Source organism: Phyllobates terribilis, unplaced genomic scaffold (genome assembly GCF_046119375.1).
Source record: "Phyllobates terribilis strain yellow unplaced genomic scaffold, ASM4611937v1 Scaffold_5__5_contigs__length_657084704, whole genome shotgun sequence".
In the NCBI taxonomy this organism is placed as follows: Eukaryota; Metazoa; Chordata; class Amphibia; order Anura; family Dendrobatidae; genus Phyllobates; species Phyllobates terribilis.
The window spans coordinates 136,643,484-136,665,852 of record NW_027362765.1 but is presented as its reverse complement, the minus strand read 5'-3'; the positions used below and the strand labels follow the sequence as shown (position 1 = coordinate 136,665,852).

General features: G+C 44.7%; 1 protein-coding gene across 1 annotated transcript in view; it reads right to left on the bottom strand.

Moving 5' to 3' along the window:
• Window positions 1-22,369, bottom strand: part of LOC141271488 (piezo-type mechanosensitive ion channel component 2-like) — a 143,756-nt gene that overhangs the window by 101,210 nt on the left and 20,177 nt on the right. Inside the window, exons 6-17 of the mRNA XM_073681553.1 lie at window positions 20,802-21,015; window positions 20,409-20,592; window positions 20,257-20,346; window positions 7,661-7,781; window positions 7,086-7,198; window positions 3,728-3,991; window positions 3,541-3,646; window positions 3,101-3,282; window positions 2,615-2,763; window positions 2,086-2,259; window positions 1,960-2,001; window positions 1,272-1,304 (exon numbers count right to left, since the gene is read on the bottom strand). Of these exons, the coding sequence (XP_073537654.1) occupies window positions 1,272-1,304; window positions 1,960-2,001; window positions 2,086-2,259; window positions 2,615-2,763; window positions 3,101-3,282; window positions 3,541-3,646; window positions 3,728-3,991; window positions 7,086-7,198; window positions 7,661-7,781; window positions 20,257-20,346; window positions 20,409-20,592; window positions 20,802-21,015 (1,672 nt within the window). The remainder of the gene's footprint in view (window positions 1-1,271; window positions 1,305-1,959; window positions 2,002-2,085; window positions 2,260-2,614; window positions 2,764-3,100; window positions 3,283-3,540; window positions 3,647-3,727; window positions 3,992-7,085; window positions 7,199-7,660; window positions 7,782-20,256; window positions 20,347-20,408; window positions 20,593-20,801; window positions 21,016-22,369) is intronic.

Genomic DNA, 22,369 nt, shown 5'->3' with positions numbered 1-22,369 from the left:
GAAGGATATAGCCTGTGTAGGAGAAACTAACAGTTTTGGCTCATTGGCTTAACACCTCTTATACACATTAGACAAACTTCGGCTGAACCCACCACTATTGTCAGGCTCGGCTAACAGTTTGATGTGGAGTGATAATGATTTTGCCAGTTTTTTTGTTTTTGGGAGATGAAAGGAGTCGAGAAAGAGAGAAGAGCACTCGGCAGAGCAGGCGCTCCTCTGTATGGAGGAGTCGGGACAGATAGCTGTCAGCCAAACAATGGTTCGGCCAAATGATGGTTTGGCCAACAACTATCAATTACGTATGGGGCCCCTTAGTGTTTACCTCCTAATGGCAGCAACCTATGCTATGGCCTTCTGTGTCTTTTAAATTAACTGAGAAATGGATTATCAAAAAAAATCACTTTTCTGCATGTTTATTTTTTCTCATTTACATTAGATTCTTAGCTCACCTGTAGAACAAATGGCATATGTAAAAGTAACATTTACTGTCTACACAACCATCAGTTCTGTATCCGTTTTTTGATGAACACCAGTGATACCCATCAGATTCCATTGACTTGCAATGGCATCTGTCTGTTTACACTCAAGTGTCCATCATTTTAGTAGAAGACACAGTCCTAAATAATATTTGAAACCTGCATTACAGCCTATTATGTTAATCTGACAACTTTGGTAGATCAACTCAATTGGCTGCTTAAAGAGGTAGTCACAGGATACTTTCCATTTAAGTTTTCAACTGATTTATTAAAAACGTACTGCGTAAACCAGTCCAAAATTAGGTAAACAAACACAGCCCTTTTGGCATAACAGGAAAAACAAAATAGCATACAGTACAGTCTTTGTGGCTGCGAGGATCCGCCCGCTCAGGGGAACAAAAACAAAGTTCAGTTCTCCAGACCCACACTGAATGAGTCCAAAGGCTCCACATTTACCTTCTGGACCACACCCTAGGGGGGAGATATGGTGAACAATCTCCCACACACTATTCATCTGTTCACAAAAACCCAGCACTTAATATGGCCGATTAACCCCTCTCAGAACTTAGTGTACTGGAGCATTTTTCCAGGTTCATATCACTGAGGCTAACATCCTCAGTGACACATATCTCCCCTCCAGTATTTTACCAGCAACCTTCTCGCACAATATATATTTGTATTACTTCTATCACTCACTTCATGGAAAGCATTAACTTCATAAAATTATAGGACCCTTGAAATTGAACATTTTGTTGAAAAAGTTTCTACATTAGAAAACTGTTTTTGGTTCCTTACGTTGTCTTCAGGTTACCCAGGTTAGCTTTTATCCTGAAAGAGAAAATACATAGAAAAAGGATTTTTGTTTCCGATTTTTGCCAGTTGGGTTTCATCAAGGTGCTCATAAATTTGATGGAATAAATGGGACAGCAACATGTAGAACTATTTTTTCTGTGACCAAATCTGTGACCGATGCTCTGAAGGCGGATGTCAGCACAGCGTAATACTGACCATAATATAAAGATGTTGGTTCCCTTTTAGTATGATAGAAATGCCGTAATTGTCCCATAAATGACACTAGAAATATTTGAAATAAAAAAAATCTAATAAGACTGGGTGAATTTCACATTTCTGTTCCCATTCATAACTGCTTACATCTGAATCTCTGGCAAAATCAACGTTTAGACATTGCCCGACAGAACTATTGACTTCAAAACATGAAACTTTGGACTTTGTTGGACCTCCTTTTTGGTGGGGTAAGGCTTTTTGGCCAAACACAATAACATAGTCAACTATTCTATTGCCGCTGGCTACAAGGTTGGACATTGCCGGAAAGGAAGTGAAATATTTTGTGACATAATATGAACTCCGAATTTGATGAAATGTGACTGCACCAATCAAAAATGTAAAAAAAGCAGTAATGGACCCTTTATTTTTCTTATTATTATTTTAACATTATACATATGTGTGTCATTAAATTACTCACATGTTGGACAGAATGAGGACACGGCTTTCGAGTTTCTTCTTGCTGTAAAAGAAAAAACATTAGCACTGTAATGTGAAATGGCTCTTAACAGTGCATCACACAAACCAATCCCCTTTTCTTACAGACCTGTCATCAATGCCTCCTTCATTGACTGGGATGTTATTAAGGTCTGTTAGCTTCAAGAAGTCCTCGTTAAAGTAATAGAGCTGGAGGATACAAGCCAGGAGGAAGGAGGACGGAAGCAGTATCCCAGCAAACAGCTCCACCGTGCTGTACTGCTCCAAACCCAGGTCTCTCAAGCTGACCATAAATAGTATTTGGAGAGAAGAATTTGTCACTAATTTCACATACACACTTGTTCATTAAGCCATTTTACTACTGTATATTTTGTAATGTAAGATGTGATTTTGTTCTACTACTGAAAAATTATATAAAAAAGTGTGCCATATCAAAATATGCTTAGGTATGATGCTTTTACCAAATCTAATAACATTTGTCACGAGAGTCAAGTGACCGACTCTTCAACTCTAGTGTTTATACGAAAAGAACCTGTAATTGGTTCCCATACGTATAACTAGCTATATAAACTGCAGCAGTGGGCTAAATGTATTCAACTTATATTACCATGCCATATAAAATCCCCCTGTTTTCTCACCCCTCTTCAGACATTCCCAAAATCTGAAGGAAAAATCCAGAGATGGTCTTGAACTGGTAGACATAGACAGCAATGAGAACCACCATAGAGTAGGAGACCACTGTGATCCAAAAATATTTTAGGATTCTTCTCCACCATTCATAATGAATCTGAAAATTATTCAGGAAAAGTGTTGGACTTTATTTAAAAATGACTCGACTTTCTCATTGTGGGTAATAATAAACCCTTGAAGCTTTAATCGTTATAAGGAAAATGACAGTGATGATGACAAAGTGAAAGATCTCAGTGATCCATTAACCGAGGAACCAAAATGAGCTGCAAACTCTCAGATATGGCTCACCCTTACCAAAAGTGCTGCCTTCCTAGGCAACGTTGGTGTTTTACTTTCTTACTGAATTTTCAGTAATTTCCAAATTTTCAGTAAAAATCTGTAAAATTAGATGCTTCAAAATCTTAGTTATTAGATATGAGTCAAAAGTTGCTCACCTTGTACAAAGACACGCAGAACAGGAACTGCACAATGTAAAGGATCTTATACAGCACAACCTTCCCGCTAAAACTGATCACAAAAAACATGGCACCACAAAAGTATATCCAGTACTTCACTAGTAATCCCCGCACCAAGGAGCCAACCATTTCCATAAATGCATTTGGAGGTTCTTCAGTTTCTGTAGAAAACAAAATACAATGAAATGGTATCTGGAAAAAGAGATTAGACATATGAGTAATTATCATTTGAGAAGTCAAAAAGATATTACTGAAACTAATGGACCCTATTTTGGTTAGATCTTGACCAGTTAAGGGACTTTCAAGTTGTCCAATCTACAAAGGACCAAACAATTCCAAATTCTTTGTCTTTGTCATGGTTATTACGGTATGTCTCTGGTTAGAGCATGCTCTCATACCATTAATTTTTGCCTACTAACCACTTTCTTCCACCAGAACCTCTTTCAATGATTCCTTTTCCCCTTCCTGTTGTCTCTCCTTTAGGTTCTGCCGTAACAATATCCAGAAGATGAAGGCATAGAAGATCTAAAAAAGAAGAAGAATCTGGGTAAAAACAAGTCAATTTATTCACAAGGACCAATTGAGAAGATATTCTGCTCGTCTCACCTTTAGTCCGAGATGCACACACGGCATAGAATATGGCTTTAAGTCAAAGTCAATTAGGACAGCTGTAGGTATTCCAGGGAAGAACTCTTCTTGGGAGATATTGAGACCCACAAAAAAATTTTGGACCACTAATATGTTTGCATATGAAGCCAAAAATGGGGCACTTAGCATGGCATAACGACGCCGGTCCCGTGTCATCCAGATTATGCATGACCAGATTAACAAGACAAATGTCAGCCAGCTGTTGTGTGTGATACTCCAAACCTATGTAACAAAGTTATCTCATTAATACTAAGAATAACAAAAAATTATCATTTCATTCAAATTATAAAAAGAGAAGACCACAAGAAAATGAACTCTTTACTGTACATTAAAAATGTGAAAATAGTTTTTATTATCTAAACTGAGATTTGATCAAATGAAATTGCAGGCTAAAGGGCCAATCAGATTCTCGTGACATTCCTTCATCTAATTTTTGTCAGACACAGTGTTGTCATGGATAATTTGTGTGGATCTAATTTACAAAATTGCTTCAGACTTTAACTGTGATGCAAAGTAATGGAAAGGGCATAATCTGTGATAAATCTACTTACCATATGAACATACTCTCAAAGTCAAGCAATGCTACTGTATGTAGCACCCCAGAAATGGGAGATACCACACCACCAAGTGTTAAATGGTTATATAATTCTATCTGACAGTATGCACTTCTCTTTTTTAAGATGATATTTAAGCTTCGTTCAGACTTCAGGGTTTAATTCACGTGTTCACAGATAGAACGTGTTCCCATTACAGTCTATGGACATGCTTACATTTAAAGTCTAAGGACTTGCTTACATGTATAGTCTATGGACTTGCTTACATTTATAGTCTATGGGCATTTCTACATTTATAGTCTATGAGCATGCTTACATTTATAGTCTATGGGCATGCCTACATTTATAGTCTATGAGCATGCTTACATTTATAGCCTATGAGCATGCTTACATTTATAGTCTATGAGCATGCTTACATGTCTGTTTTTTAGCATGCCAATTGTTCAGGAAAAAAAATGAAGCCAAATTTTAATCTGATTTGAAGATCAAAATTGCAAATGAAGTGAATGGATCTGTGAAGGAAAAACACATAGCACTTGGATGTCATCCATGTGTCATCTGATGGTAAAAAAAATAAATAAATGCCCCACTGCTGGTAGAGCCTGATACTGGGATCAAACATAGATGAAAATCAAATATGGCATACTGCTGAACATAGGCATTTTTTTTCTTGTATGCAAAAAAAAGGACGTTTCAATGAGGTTTTACTGGTATGGTTCACTTTGAATTGTATGAGTTTGTAGTTTTACACATTTGTGGTTCTCCTAGATTTGCAACTTACCTGGAGAACTCCCCATTCTCCTGCACACATCACAGAAGGTTCTAGCTGGTGGTTGTGAAACAGGCCACAATCCCAGGTTAGAGTCAGGGTATTTAGAACATTTAGTCATCCCATGCTGAAGTTGTAGATGCAGCAACAGTCAGAAGCCATATAGCCTTTACCCCAGAGAGGGGGGCTGCCAGAATGTCCACAAGGGTACTACTCTGTATTAAAAGAAGTCTCTAACCCCCAAATTTAAAGTAAACCACTTACATATTCGTACAGGGGATATAGCTTATAAAAATCATAACAGCAGTATGTATTTCACTATGTTCATTTTATATAAAAACAGTTTTATTAGATTAGCAAATGAGGGGGCTCTGGTGCACACTTGGTGTAGCCAAGAGTTCAGTACACTGTTCCATCCCCTCAATTAGCATCCTCCGCACTTCCCATTAGCTCAATTGACAGCGCTCACTTAGCAATGCTGCGTGAATTGAATCCCCAGCCCTGCATGCACCGACTCTGCAAGAGGCGAGAGAGAACACAGAGTGAGAGTGTATGCAGGAGAGTTCTTATCCCCCTCCTGTGTGTAGCAGCGGCTCACTGCACACAAGATTAGAGCAGCAGTCCACCGCTTTAGACAGAAGAGGGATATCAGTAGGTGCACATACACACTATTTATGCACGCGCTCAGTCCTTGCGGTGTCATTATGGGCATGCTCTTGTTTCCTTCTACTGTCAACATCGGCCTCCCACCACTGTGTGCTGCAAATGGCCGCTGCAGACAGGAGAGAAGGATGAGATTGATTCCTGCATTATCAGAGCATGCAGTGCTGAAGATTCAATTCAGGCAGCGTTCCTAAGCAAGCACTGTCCATCAACATAATGGGAAGTGTGGAGAATACTAATTGAGGGGGTGGAACAGTGCACTGAACCTTTGGTCATGCCATGGGTGCACTAATGCCACCTGATTTACATATGTAATAAAATGTTTTTTTTTCTTATATATATAATATGAAAGCAGTAAAATCTATTCTACAGGTATAATATTTTTAGGCGCTAAGTCCCCCTATGTGATTTTATAAGTAATTTGAGTTTTGGGAATGACAGACTCCCTTTAACTGGATAAAGTAGGAGTTACAGATGGCTGGGGTGTTACCTTGTTACACTCAGTGGAAGAAGATTTTGCCAGAGAGCTGGATACTGAGTGCAATGCCGCCTGTAGATTGTGAATAGTGTGTATGCAGCCCTGAATACCCAAAGACATAGTGAGAGGGCCTATGGCCCAACCTTGGAGGAAAACCTCACCACCATCCAGGTTATCTGCTGCTGTTGGTAACATTTAAGCTTGTGCCTTGAGGGCTACAGATGATGAAAACACTGAGCTTTTTGTGCTATTACAGTGACAACGTGAATTCTGGCTTTAAACAGCTCTCCTATTCTCCTTGATTTTATTTAACATCTGAGCTGAGGTACACCGCACCACACCAGCCGGGGGATCGATACAGCCAGTATCACCCCCATCTATTTCACCGGTTTTCGGTAGTGTGGGAGGGCAGGAATGGTCACCACCATCTTTGGAGGCAGGTTCTGTATGGCATCACATCACAACCACCACCCTCTTCCCATTGCTCTACAACTAGCACATCCCACCATAGTGTAAACATTTTAATGTACTTCAAAGGGTCTAATTGGTAGGTCTCCTTTAAAAGGGTTGTCTGGAATTGGAATTAGGAGTCTGATCTCCTCCGGAAACACCAGCAATAGAGACTAAGATAGTCCTTAGGTCGTATCTCGTACTAGAGCTCATACACATGCAGCTAAGTGGTGCAGAACTGCAATGCTTGACACAGATCATATATAAAAGAGGCGCTGTTTCAATAAAGAAAAGAAGACCATTTTTTACTAATCCTAGACCACCCCTTCAAGGACTGAAAGCGGTTGGCAGAACTGAAGTATTCATATTGGCTCATGATGCAAATATGATACACCATCTTACCATCATGACAATTAAGGCGCTAACATAACTCTGCCTCATGATAAACTGGCCAAGGACAGCCATTCCACTGGGCTTTGACTCGGCTGCTGCGATCTCCTCTTCTTCCTCTTTCTCTGAGTGACATGAAACACAAAAGAGTATTCTCTAAAAATACAGTTAAGAAAATCTAAGATACTGTATATCTGTGAAGGAAACACTGATTACACAGAACGATCTATCCATTATTAAACAGATAAGTGACAGCCTCATGCTGCAAAATCTGTGCATTCAGTTAAATGGTATAAGTGAGTTACTCTATATACTGACTGAGGCCACAGCCCCTCTATCAGTATTTGGTCAGTATTCGGTCAGTATTTTTTCTCAGGAGTGGGAGCCAAAACCAGGTGAGGAACAATCAGAGAAAAGGTATAATAGAAGCAAGTCACCAATTCTGCATTTATCACCCACTCCTGGTTTTGGCTCCCACTTCTGAGAAAAAATACTGACCGAATACGGACCAAATACTGATAGTCGGGCTGTGGCCTGAGTGTGATGTTAGTGTGCAGAACCATGCAGTCTTATTGTGCCAAACTGACCTGACTCCACAGTTTTCTCCTCATCTTCAAGGTATATAGGCACTGAGAAATCAGTCTGTGCTTGTACTTCACACTTCAGCAGCGGCAATTCTTGCCATCCGTTATGCATCAGATACTCAGGCTAAAAATGGAGGTTAAATAGCAGTTAACATCTACCAAAATCGAAATGTACTTTTCTATGTTGCCCACAAAAAAAATTATCAAATTAAATGTTATTACTCTTTACTAGCAGCAGTAGATAACTCACAGACTGTATTTTTCAGACTGCATATTTTAGCAAGAATGTTAAGACCCGGACCATCAGGAGGGGAATGCATGGCATTATTATGCATTGTTTTCCTCTCCTGAAAGGGTTAATGTGGCTGGAATGGCTTCCCGTCATGCTGGGGATTGGTTCAGGTAGCCAGCCTGTCAGTGAGGTGTCTTCCCTATGCGACAGCTGCTGATAGGGTCCTAATATTTATTAAACATTGGTGGTGCAGGGTATTAAAGATGGCAGCGCCTGAGGAGGGTGTCAGTCCTCAGACGCTGCTCATCTAGTGCTGCTGCCGCTGCCGTGCCTATTTCACCATGGACGCCCTGATGGAGGAGCTGCGCCGCAAGATGGGGGAGGAAGGTGCACTGTCGTGGATCCGTCGGTGCCTGGACCAGGATGAGGGAGATGTGCCCGTACCGAGTGCCGCCCGCAGACTGAACGGAGAACAGGAAGCACTGGAGGAGCGCAACACCGACGCTGAGCCGGAAGCCCTGATGACGTCATCCGGCGGCGCGGTCCTGCGCGCCGGAGCCAGGAGCAAGAGGAGGAGAGTGGTATTCTCTCCATCCCCAGTGAGGGCGTACGGGACACCAGGGAGGAGGCGAGGACGCAGGGGTGCCGCTGATGTCACCCCAGACACAAGGACCAAGCTGGCTTCAGTTGACCACCGGCTGGAGGAAGACGTTGCTGGTCCTGAGGCTGACGGTCCGCAAGCTGGAGAGCCCACAGAGAACGAGGTCTTCAGGCATGAGGACAGTCAGGACGGGTCGCCTGAGGGCGATGAGTATAGCCATCATGATACACACTACACTCTGGAACAGTTGTCACATGTATTGTCCTCATTGAGGGACTTATTACAGCCCCCTGCTGTGCCTTCTAGGCCAGCTAGTCTGTCCTTCACGGCCCCGGGTGTAGCTGAGGTATGAAAGCACTTAGACCAGGGCCTGGGGGGCGAGAGGGGGAGCAGGAATCCATGTTAACTCCTGTAGCTTCAGGGGTTAAAGGGGAAGGGGAGGATTGTTATAAGGAAGCGTTAGTATGCACTGTCTCCCCTCTGGGTTATCACTTACCCATAACAGTAAAAAAATAAATAAAATTTGGCGTAATGAATATTTGGATATCTTGTCTTTGCTGCCAGCTTCTAAGGACTTTTTGTCCCGGCTGGAGAAAGACGATGATAGTGTGGCGACCCTGAGGGTTCGACCGCCACAGGGATGCTGCACTTCTTTAATGGAGTGTAGTGTTCCTCCTCTGAGGTAAGAACAGTGTGATGGTCAGGACTCCACCTCCACATCCAACACCACATTTCTCCACCAGAGGGGGCTAGAATGCACTAGGTGCTGCCCTCCTGGTTACAGGGAGACTGGGGAACCAAGAGTTAGGGGAACCATTTAGTGGGTGAGGGTGGAGGACTCACATTTTAGTGACACTTAATAATTCATATTTAATAAAAAAAAACATTTTGGTTCTCGGTCTTTGTATTGTGATCTCCCTCCCTGAGCGTGGATCCTGTGTGGGCCTGCAGAGGACAGAGACACGGCCCTCGTACCTTAGCCTTGGGTTCGAGGGGCAGGTTTCAGATAATGAATGTCTGAACCCGGTCAAAGACCATGACCAAGAAGGCCCGGAGCTTTAGAGTGTAGCTCCACCGCAAATGGATCCCAGGGAGGATGCAGACGGAGCGGTGTACGCCACCTGTCCTCGCCAACCTGATATATTCAAAGGGAGTCCGGCTGCAAGAGGGGTACCGGCCCCCGACACCCGACCTTGCTACTCTATGTCCTGGTCGGGAAAGCCCGGTAGGCCCTGAGGATCCCACCGGGTAACGGAAGGAGCAGAGCTGCCACCCGTGCCCTTTTTCTGAGAGGAGTTCAGAGGGAGACCCGGCCTATCCACACACACACAGACAGGAAAGTACCCGGTCTGAAGTCTAGGAACGCTCTGGTGCGGGGTCCTGATCGAACGCTGGACTTACTCGGAGGTTGTCGGATCCCCGTCCCTGGTGACCGCAGAACTCCGCAAGGAGCAGGGAGTCGCCTTCCTACTGCCATCTCTCATGTGAGTAAAGCCTTGGAAGTTCACCCCTATGGCCTCCGAACTCTTTATTCTGCGCCACACCGCACTATGCAGACTTTCTAGACTACTACCCCCGACCTCCTGTCTCTCTGCCCTGAGGCCTTGCTCCACCTGTGGGGAGTAGTAACAACGATGGCACCCGCATGGCGCCAAAAGTGCGGACCGCCCCTTCCATCAGAGACTGTCAGCGGGGTAATGCCCGTCAAACCAGATGGGCTGAACGAAGGTGGGCCTGTCAGCATGCCGCCCAGGAACCGCCCCGAAAGAGGAGGAAGAAGACAAGCAACAAAGTGTTGCCATTGCAGTTGGAGGTTGGCAATCTTCGGGAGCAGACATGGACGCTTCTGGAGCGCAACCTACCGAGCCTTCTGAACTCGGTTCAGGTCCTTCACCCGGCAGGGAACAAGGAGGCAAGATCTTGACAGCGGGAGAATTGGAGTTTCTCCACCAGGAAGCCCCGGGTCTTATGCGGAGACAGAAAGAGGCCCAGGAGGCGGCGACGGCTGCGTGGCGGGAAGAAATGTTGCTGCGCATCCGGTCCCGCCGCCAAGGAGCTGAAGCTCAGGAAGATACGGTGACAGAGGTCGTGAGCGGCCCAGAGGCGGGTGAGTGTGCTACCCCTGTCCCGGCTGCTGAGCCTACCGTACTGATGCTGGACCTCATGACCGAATATCTCCTGCCCGGCGCGATCACCTGGCAGCAGGTCTTTGCCCCGGAGCTGCAAGCTTCAGCTATCAGTGGAGACCTGCAGTGCCGCCCTACTCCCGATTCCGAAGCACCTGAAGCTGCAGAGGTGTCCACCGGCCCCAACCCGGACTGGTCCACACTCGTAGAGGAACCGCAGCAACCCCTAATGACACCGCTACCCGCACCGACAGTCACCTGGCCGGAGGCTGAGGAGTGGGCCTGGGACAACCAGGGGGGGGGCCTGATGGGCTTCCCCCAGGAGACCCGGGCTGAAGCGCAGCGGAGGAGTGAGCGGTGCCGTGAGCAGATCCTCCAGCTCACTCAGGAGCAACGCCAAAGGGAGGTCCGCTGCGAGCGCCTCGAGGTGAGGGCCAAAGCTGCCAAGTCCCGGGTCCGACAGGAGGAGGCAACCCATCCCAGTCCCCGTGTGGAAGGGCAAGTCGTCCGCTTCCACCATGAGGCGGGGTCAGGGCCGGCTCCAGGTTTTTCTGGGCCCCGGGCGAAAGAGTCTCAGTGGGCCCCTTTAACACATACCACGATTCATGATGCACAGATACGGCGGAGAAATATATATATATATAGTACAATGCAAAGATTTCACTTCTTACATTACATGAGTGATATCTATTGTAAATTCCACAATAGCTCAGAAACCGGTGAATCGCTCCACACAGAATACTGGCCCCCATATAAGGCTCCATACGGAATACTGGCCCCCATATAAGGCCCCATACGGAATACTGGCCCCCATATAAGGCCCCATAAGGAATACTGGCCCCCATGTAAGGCCCCATACGGAATACTGGCCCCCATATAAGGCTCCATGCGGAATACTGACCCCCATATAAGGCTCCATACGGAATACTGGCCCCCATATAAGGCTCCATATGGAATACTGGCCCCCATATAAGGCTCCATACGGAATACTGGCCCCCATATAAGGCTCCATACGGAATACTGGCCCCCATATAAGGCTCCATACGGAATACTGACCCCCATATAACGCTCCATACAGGATACTGGTTCCCTTATAAAGCTCCATACAGGATACTGGCCCCCATATAACGCTCCATACAGGATACTGGTCCCCTTATAAAACTCCATACAGGATACTGGCCCCCATATAACGCTCCATACAGGATACCGGTCCCCTTATAACGCTCCATACAGGATACTGGCCCCCATATAATGCTGCATGCAGGCTGTTACCCCCCACATAATGCCCCATACAGGCTGTCCCCCCCTTATAATGCTCCATGCAGGCTGTTACCCCCCACATAATGCCCCATACAGGCCCCCCCACTTTTAATGCTCCATGCAGGCTGTTACCCCCCACATAATGCTCCATGCAGACTATTCCCCCCCACATAATGCACTATGCAGGCTGCCCCCCCTTTATAATGGCCCATGCAGGCTGTTCCCCACCTTATAATGCCCCATGCAGGATGTCCCCCCCTCTCTTTATAATGCCCCATGCAGGATGCCCCCCCTCTCTTTATAATGCCCCATGTAGGATGCCCCCCCTCTCTTTATAATGCCCCATGCAGGATGTCACCCCCCCCTCTTTATAATGCCCCATGCAGGATGTCCCCCCCTCTCTTTATAATGCCCCATGCAGGATGCCCCCCCTCTCTTTATAATGCCCCATGCAGGATGTCACCCCCCCCCTCTTTATAATGCCCCATGCAGGATGCCCCCCCTTCTCTTTATACTGCCCCATGCCTCCATACATTTAAAAAAAAAAAATCAAATACTCACCTCCCTTCTCCTCACCTGCTACCTGCTGCCCGCTGCTCGGGTCCGAACTCCAGCGTTGTCGGCGTCTTCCCGCTCAGCGCTCCCTGTGACGGCTCAGGGGAGGGCGCGGTGTAAAGACGTCACCGCGCCCTCTGACCTGAGACGTCACAGGGAGCGCAGAGCAGGAAGACAGCTGATCTGCGGAGGCACGGGGAGAGGTAAGTATCCAGCTGCCGGGGCCCTGAGCAAGCGGCGGAGAAGGGCGGGCGCTGACACCGCTCTCCTCCGCCCATAGCCCAGCGGGGTGCGCGACTGCCAGTGGGCCCCTCTGCCAGCTCAGGGCCCCGGCATTTGCCCGGGTGCGCCGGGTGCTGACGCCGGCCCTGGGCGGGGTGGGGGTTCATCAGAAGTCCCCAGCATGAGGACGACGTCTTTGTCAGCCGGCGGGACGTCGAGCCGCGGCTGAAGAAGGGACCCCTGGCCAGAACCTCTTCCCGGCACCATGGGGTGCGGGGGTGGTACGCCCTGGATGTCCACAAAGTGTCCGGGAGCGACGCCCCCTCGCACTCAGCATCAGGGGACCGGTCAGCCTCCATCGGGAGGAATGAGCCTTTTCCCAGGAGGGAACCCGAGATCTAAGCAGCCCCGGTTGTAATCTGTTTAAAGTTAAAATGTTAACATTTATGTTTTGATTTTTCTATCCCCGGTTTCTGGAGACATTGGTCCCTGCGGAGTAGCAGCAGACAGACTCCCTTCCTGTATATAGTTTGCATCTCTTTAGGTGCTCCATATTGGTTTTATATAAAGCCGCGTTTATAATTCTACCTCAGACCTCAGAAGAAAAACCTGTCAGGGTGGCTCTCTTGGAGGTCCAACTCGGGATCTACATGCCCTGCAGCCACCCCAGGGCCCACGTTGGGGGTTTGGGACAGGTCCCTCGCACTTCTGAACTGACTTTTTGTCCTTGCACTTTAACCCGTCTGTCTGCATATTATGTCTCTGGAAAATGCTAGCACTTTTATAATTTTATACTTTTGTACTTTTATAATGTCATGTTTGCAACGTTTAAGAAGATGTGCCTCCCATAAAGGGAAGATGGTTTATTGTTATATAAAAAGAAAACTTTCCTATGTGTTACTTTTTTGCAGCCCGCGGACGTGCTGTGTTTCACCAGAGGGGAATGTGGCGCCCCTGAGGGTTCGACCGCCACAGGGATGCTGCACTTCTTTAATGGAGTGTAGTGTTCCTCCTCTGAGGTAAGAACAGTGTGATGGTCAGGACTCCACCTCCACATCCAACACCACATTTCTCCACCAGAGGGGGCTAGAATGCACTAGGTGCTGCCCTCCTGGTTACAGGGAGACTGGGGAACCAAGAGTTAGGGAAACCATTTAGTGGGTGAGGGTGGAGGACCCGACTCCGAGTCCCCCATCTCCCAGGGTAAAGGGGCTTACAGGAGGCTTTGAGGCATCACAATAGACGCAGACCGATTCCACGGTCTTTTAATAATTGGCTGCAAGCCTTTTGTATTTACGCCAGTGTTATGGGTGAGAGGTTTCCCAGCAAGTGTTCAGGGTTTTTCCAACATGTGGAAATATTATTGGAAGCATACAAACATTTTGGTAATCTGAGCTGGTATTTCTATGATGAGAATTTTAGACAGAAACTATCGGTATACCCATCCCTTAGATGGGGTTTAAGGATGTGGGTTTGTGGCTGAACCTTATGTTGCCCTCCAAACCTGCTAATGTTCAGCGCCAAATACCGGCTCAAACTACAACGAGGAAAGGTACTTGCTTCGCTTTCAATGAAACACAGTGTAAATGGCCCAACACCTGCAAATACAAACACGATTGCTCCTTTTGTGGAGGGTCACATCCTATGTCCAGGTGTTTTAAAAAAGCGAGCCTGTCAGGACAGCCCTCCACAAAGGAACCCCTTAACAAGGGCATTTACTCCAGTAAGTCTGGAGAAAATGCGCCCCTGGTTAGAGCGGTACCCAGACCGCAGGAGAGCCAGTTTACTAACTAATGGTTTCACGGAGGGTGTCTATATTCCCCAATTCCTGGGGGAAGGCTGCATATGGGTGAATAATTTAAAATCTGTGGATCTACACCCAGAGGTGGTAGAGAAGAAATTAAAGAAAGAAATAGTGGAAGGGAGAGTAGCGGGCCCCTTTATGGTGCGTCCGTTTAAGAATTTTCGTTTATCACCTCTGGGTGTAGTCCCTAAGAAGGAGCCAAATTTGTTTAGGCTTATTCACCGCTTATCATATCCATACGGGTCTTCTTTAAATGACAGCATTGACAATAGCGTTATTTCTGTTAGCTATATATCATTTGATACGGCAGTGGAGATAGTTAAAAGTTTTGGGCCTGGGGCTTTAATGGCCAAGGCCGACATAGAATCTGCCTTTAGGCTGCTGCGTATACACCCTAGTGGGTTTAATTCTCTTGGTTTTCAGTTTAATGGTTCTTTCTATGTAGATAAATGCCTCCCTATGGGTTGTTCAGTATTGTGTTTTTATTTTGAGGCGATTGCTTCATTTATGGAGTGGGTGACAGCAGTCAGGTCCATGAAGGGCGGTATAGCGCACTACTTGGACGATTTTCTTTTTGTAGGCCCAGCTGATTCTGATGTTTGTAGTGAGCTGTTAGCTATCTTTCAATCAATTTGTGTGGAGTTTGGTATCCCGCTAGCTAGAGGGAAAACTATTCATCCGGTTAGTTGTATTGAATATTTAGGTATTGTAGTAGATACAGTTAAGGGCGAGTGTCGATTACCTTTAGTTAAGATTGACAAATGTAGGAATGCATTGCTAGCATTACAGTATTCAGTAAGGAGAAAGCAATGTTTAAAGAGGTTGAGTCTGTGTTGGGTTTGCTAGCCTTTGCGTCTAGAGTTATGCCTATGGGTAGAGTTTTCAGTAGACGCTTGTCCGCGCACATTGCAGGAGTTGGGAACCCGCAGTTACATGTGCGCATAACCAAGGAGGTCAAGGAAGATTTAGAAGTCTGGTTAGATTTTTTGCAGTATTTTAATGGCCTATCAATTTGACGGCCTGCCTTTGTTGCTGAGGTTGAATTGGAGTGGTATATGGATGTAAATTCTTCCTTAGGTTTTGGTGTCTATCTGGGTGGTAAGTGGTGCGCAGAGAAATGGCACCCTGCCTGGTTAAAAAATGGCGTTTTAAATAATATAATTTTGTTAGAAGTTTTTCCCATTTTGGTATCAATAGCGATTTGGGGAGAGCAGTTGTCTAATATTGTTGTGAATATTCTCATTCATTCCAGTAGGAAAGGAGTAGTTCTTGCTGTGAATTGCTTGTCAAGTAAATGTAAATTAGTAGTTAGACTGCTCAGGCATTTAGTTCTGTTGTGTCTCAAAAGGAACATTTGGCTGAAGGCGGTAGAAGTTGATAATAAATATAGTGCAGTTGCTGAATCACTTTCTCATTTACAGTTCTCAGATTTCTTCAGACTCGCACCCCGCGCTCAACGGATAGGAGAGGATTGTCCAGGATGTTTGTGGGGAATAATCTGGGCCTAATAATGGAATTATTGCAAAGGTCACTAGTGGTTTCAACCTGGAAGGGTTACCTGGCGGCTTGGGAGCTGTGGTCAGAATTCTGTGCGTGTGGCAGGTTGAGAGCTGACAGGTGTTCGGAGCAGGCTGCTTTAACTTTTGTGTTGACATGTATTCATAAAGGGTTTGCATATTCAACAATAGCAAAAAATTTATCTGGTATTTCTTTCTTTCTTAAAATTCTGGGCCAGCGTCCAATTAATGATTATTTTTTAATTAAGCAGGTATTGAAGGGGTACAAGAGGAAGCGTTTTGTTCGTGATGGAAGGTGCCCGATTTCCCCAACTATGCTAAGAAATCTGTGTGAAGTGGCATTTACTTGTTATAATGAATTTGTGGCTATTTTATTTTCCACAGCAGCAGTTTTAATGTTTTTGGAGCTCTTCGTATAGGTGAGCTGTTACCCAGAAGTAAGACGGGCACAGAAGGATTTTCATGGCAGCACGTGAAGTTGGAAAGAAAATCATTAATGCTTTTTATAGCTAGGTCAATGACAGATCAGTCCGTTAAAGGTTGTGGTATTCATTTAAAATGTTTTTCTGATGCAGCTATCTGTCCGGTCTGCACAGTGAAGAGCTACTTGGATATTCGCCCGGCAAATGGAGAGAAGTTCCTGCTTCATCGGTCTGGTGAGCCTCTGACGCAATTCCAGTTTAGAAGTATTCTTAAAAAGTGTTTGTCGGTGATGCAGTTGGGAGATAGATATTTTTCTACCCATTCCTTTAGGATTGGTGCTGCGACAGAGGCCGCCAGATTGGGATTGAGTGAGGAAGTCATTAAGAGATTGGGAAGGTGGGATTCGAAATGTTATAAGTTGTACATAACACTATTGTTTTTTTCTGTTGTAATTTTTCTAGGTGTCACAGTCTGGATTTTGGGCCATTCATTTATCCGATGGGCTTAATGGAGGGCGCAACAGCGCTGCTACGGGCCAAATTTATCATTGTCTTCGGATAAAGTGAGAATTTTTAGGTTTGGAATTAGTGGACAAAGATGGGACAGTCTTTTGGATCAAGTGACCCTAATGGGTATTCAAGCTCCGGCCCCTGACATCATTATTGTACACCTAGGAGGAAACGACATTGGAAAGTTGGGCACTACTGACCTGTTATTCCAGATGAAGAAGAGTTTGTTAGAGTTAAAAAAGTAATTTTATAATGTTAAGATTATATTTTCTGAGGTTGTTTCCAAGCTTTTGTGGGTTAGGTCAGCGGAGCTGAAGTTTTGTGAGAAAATATGTAAAAGGTTAAACAGGTCTTTGAGTAAATTCATGCCACTAATTGGTGGGTTTTCATTTAGACACGTGGATTTGGAAGGAGGATTGCCAGGCCTTTTTCAGGTTGATTGTGTTCACCTATCTGATGTAGGTCTTGACATATTCAACCTAAATTTACAAGCAATGGTTGAGTTGGTCCTTGGATGGGCGGGGCCATGCGTGTCTTTTTAGTCACGATGGCCGTTTGGGGTTAGTCGTTCAGGAGACGGAATGGACACCAGGTTGGTAAGGTAAACGGGCTTGAGCTTATGGCTAAGCTGCGGTGTTATAAGAGTTTTATTAAAGTTATGTTTTTTTAAGTATAAGAATTTTTAATAAAGGCCATACCCATAAATTTTTCCAACCAAATCTGCGTATGTCATGTTTATTGAGTGTGGTAAATAATAGTTTTTTTTTAAGTAGGTTAATATGCTGTATAATGCCATAAATCTTCTAAAAAGTCCCTGTATCTCTATGACTCCCCTAAGCTGCTTCCTTAAAGATCAGGCAGATCATTGACTAAGGATTTCTGTGGCTGCACAGGTCTCTCTCTCCCTACCTAATTTTGATCTATCTAAAATGTGCATGGCAGATAGGAAATCAAAAAGCTCTCAAAGCTTTGTGTGCATCACTTTCAGCTTTCTTACTGCCCCCCCTGCACTTAGTCTGTCTGAAGAAATGCATTTACTCATGTACACATAGGCTAAAGGCCCCGTCACACTAAGCGATATCGCTAGAGAGATCGCTGCTGTGTCACGGTTTTGGTGACTCACCAGCGACCTCACCAGCGATGTCGCTATGTGTGACACTTTGCAACGATCAGGCCCCTGCTGTGAGGTCGCTGATCGTTGCAAAGTGTCCTGGACCATTTTTTGGTCGTTGGCCTCCCGCTGGCCAGCACACATCGCTGTGTGTGACCAGCGGGACCAACGATCTGGCTGGTAACCATGGTAAATATCGGGTTACTAGGGGCACGCGCGCACTTAGTAACCTGCTGTTTACCATAGATACCACTCTGCTACGGTGAGCGGAGGCTCCAGCGCACCGTAGCAGAGTGGTATCCATGGTAAACAGTGAGTTACTAGGGGCACACGCGCACTTAGTAACCCGATATTTACCATAGTTACCAGCCTGCTCCTGCTTAAGCAGCAGGCTGGGAACGGGAGCAGGACATCGTGGAACGATTCTTTCCACGATATCGCTGCTCCCCTCATCGCTGGTGAGCCTGCCTGTTTGACAGCTCACCAGCGATGTATTAGCGATGCAGCAACGATCCCTGACAGGTCGTATCGTTGTCGGGATCGCTGCTGCATCGCTTAGTGTGACGGGGCCTTTAGTCTGGCCGCCCCTCTTTTCTCCTTTACATTGATGCTGTTAGTGAAGCTGCAAGCGGCAGAAGCCACTACACAGGAAGTCACAGTAGCTGGAGCATAGCTTAGTAGAAAGCTGTAAATATATAGGAGTTGTGTTGCGCTGTCTGGCAAATAATAGTTTTGTTACTTAGTTGTGTCTTTAGTCTGTCTTATACCAAAGAATGTACAAGGATTCGATTTAATAATGCACAGCAAACTCTGCTCAGTACAGCAACCCTCTCCTGTTGTAAAGAGAAAGGGAAAACAGAGCCCCAGCGGAGCCATGGGCGTTGTAACCCATGACTTAGCTTTATACGGCAGCTAAGGGGTTAATTAAGTACGTTTAAAGGAGTGGGATGTTTGTAAGAATTAAAAGTTAATGGGTGGGTTTAGAAAAAGCTTGGGTTTATAGGTATTAAGGGCAGGGGTTGTGGTTTCAAAACACGTGGAGGTCCCTGCCCTGTTTATCTGGACGTTTTATAATCTTAGAATAATAAAGGGACACTTTGTTGTTCTTCAGGGTCATTTCGGCTTTCTCTGTAAAGAGGGGATTCTTGTAGCTGGTGGCAAAATTGTGGTGGGGGTTGGTTTCAATCTAAGTACATGCTACCCTCCAAATGTGTTTGGAATTTGCTACTGGCCTAGCTGACTTTTAAGACTCTTCAGTGTAGGGTCCCTGGGAGTCAGAAGTATGGTGAGGAGCTTCTGGCGAGCCTGTGGTTGCGGTTAATGCCAGAAGGTTACAACACGGCTGTTTTTTGGAGCTCTAATTACCTCCTTACTTCAATTCATTTATTTGTTCTTCTTTGTTGTAATAAAGGTTGTTTTGGCAAATTTCATCCAAATGACTGGTCTGTCTCTCGTTTGGGAAGTTGAGGAAAGGTGCACAATAAAGAGGTAAATACTGGCCAACCTCTACAATACTAGAATAAATGGTAATGAGTGCAATGGATTTGAAAAATGCCCCTAGGAAGTGATAAAATCATAGCATACATTAAATAGATGTAAAATTGAAGAAAAGGCATTACAAAATATCCAACCCACTAGTAAGGCTTCATCCACAAATTGAGTTTTTTTTCACATACGAGAAAAATGGGCCGAGTTTCATCAGTGATTTTCATCAGAATTTCATCACAGTTTCATCAGATTTTCATCAGAGTTTGGTCCGATTTTTATCAATTTTTCTCATATGTGAAAAAGACGTTTCTCCACCTCTTTCTATCTAACAGTCAGTGAAAATGGATGGTATCCGAGTGATGTCCAATTTTTTCACGGACCCATAGACTTGCATTACTGATTTTGACCTGACACTCTGATCAAGCTTGTACATGTCTCTGCAATTTTGCGCTGAACGATCGGTTCACGAAAAATCACGAACATGTGAACCGCCGCATTCACTATTATAGGTATGATTGCTATCCATGAAAAACACGGATAGCACTCGTACAAGAAAAACTGACGTGTGAATTAGGCCTAACACTAGGTTCTTTCAAGTAGGTTATCACTGTAAACCAACTCAATATGGCTGGATATAGCACATTCTCAGTTGCTTCCAATATATTACTGACACAGTAATAGGTCATAAGCTTTTCGTTTTCTGCTTTATGTGTCTTTCAACTTTGGGAGAAAATCCAATGGGAACACTCACTTGTATGAGCTCAGCATTTGAGTTCCAAAGCAATCCATCCAGATGGTGATCATCTTTGGGGCAGTTTTCTTTGCTAGTCATAGTTTCCTCCTTTAATCAAATACTTATAGAATTATACATTTTTCCAAAAGAACATCCATAGTATAGAAAACCGGGAAGATTTTGGGACATACCATTGGAATTGTAGCCCACTGCTGCACCAACATGACCAATGTATAGTATTGAACTAGAAGCATAAATGGGTTTGTGAAAACCGGCCAGTGCAGATCTCGGTGAAGATGAATCATCCATATTTCTGTCTGATTGGTCCTGATAATTGCAGTCATCCCAAAAAGCCTAGACATTTAGAACAAATATTAATTATTTTTGCAAAAAAACGTTAGACAAGATGTCAAGTAATTATATGAAATCATTTATACTATTTTTTTACTGAACACTGGTTTTCTCATCTGCACATATCCAAAATAAAAAACAAGCTGAAAACCTGATTTAAATAAAGACAGCATATTAAAATAGAAGCTAGGACTAATCATGTGAAGCCGTACCTTGCATATAGATCCTGGGGAGGAATTACTTCTTGAAAGTAAGGGAGCTGATACAAATAGACGGCTGTCAAGTGACCTGCACTAAAGATTGCAGCCATGACACAGAGACTACTGAAAACTACAAGGGTTACACTCCGGTTACAGGCCCACCAGGAACACAAAAACAGGAAGATGCAAAAATAAAGGGCCGAGGTCACAGATGGTAAAATTATACCTGCAGAAGACAAACAGGAGCAATTACTACAAAATACAAGAGCTCGATCAACACCAGATTAACACTTTAAAGACCGGGCAATTTTTTATTTTAACTTTCAAGAGTCATAACTTTTTTTTACTTTTCTGTTGATTTAGCAAAGGGTCACGTTTTTTTGTGGGAAAAGTTGTGGCTTTCGATGACACAAACCATTTTACCATGCGATGTGTAACGTGGCATGGGGCTGGTACTCGTCTCTATCCCACATGCAACCTAAAACGAAAAGGTACATCACAGGTTGTTAAGGTGTTGAAGCGGTTTTCCACTTTCAAGTTTCTTCAGCCCATTGGCTTGTGCTAGCTAAACGTAATAAATTCAGCATTACGCACCTTTCCCAGGCCCAGCGTTGGCTCTCTGCTGCTGTTCCTGTTAATTGTGTACAGGCTGCAGTATTGACGTCACAACTACAGCGCATGTGACCGCTACAACCAATCATTGGATTTAGCGACTTTGCCGATGCAGATGGAGTGGTGTAAAAAAACAGCATAAGGGGATCCTGTTGATGTCAACAACTCATCGATGAAAAGGAGGATACAAATAGCTCGGATGGGCTAAAAAAGCAGATAACCAGGTGTTTTGCCTAAATGTTTAAACAGAAAGGCAAGGCTTCAGTGAGCAAAAAAGCACAAAACTTAGATCGCTGAGCGACGGAAAAGAATTGCCTGGTCAGCTAAATCCAGATTTCAATTGCATCTTTATGATGGGAGGGTCAGAATTTGTCCCAAGCAACATGAATTAATAAACCATTATTGCTGGGTGTCACAGTTCAGGCTGATGGAGGTGCAGCAATGGTGTGGGGGATGTTTTCCAGGTACACCCTGGGTTCTTTGATGCCACTGAATGGACGTTTGGACAGTAGGGTTTACCTAAGTATTATGGTCAATGATGTTCATCTCTTGGCAACGGTTTACATTTTGACAGAAGGACAATTTCAACCAGACAATGAATGTCACAAATATATGTTTGATTATTCATGGATTAGTTCTAGAGATATCAAAGCTAGTTTTCCTTGCTTCCCCAGCCTTCACAGACCCCAGATCTTAATCCTATAGAACATCTGCAAGATGAGGTACATTGGGCTGCTCAGAGCATGTCAGTGTCTCCATCTGATTTGCAGCAACTGCGAGATACTATCCTCTCCACATGGGCCTATATTTCTGCAGAACGATTTACACATATAGTGGAATGAGCACAGGAATGAGGATCTTTGGTAGGATAAATGGAGCCATTGAACTAGACTTGCTTTGTAATGTGGAAAGTCAGCAGGTACTGTCTCTGGATTGGTTTCTGCAGGTTTCGGTATGCCAGGCCGCTA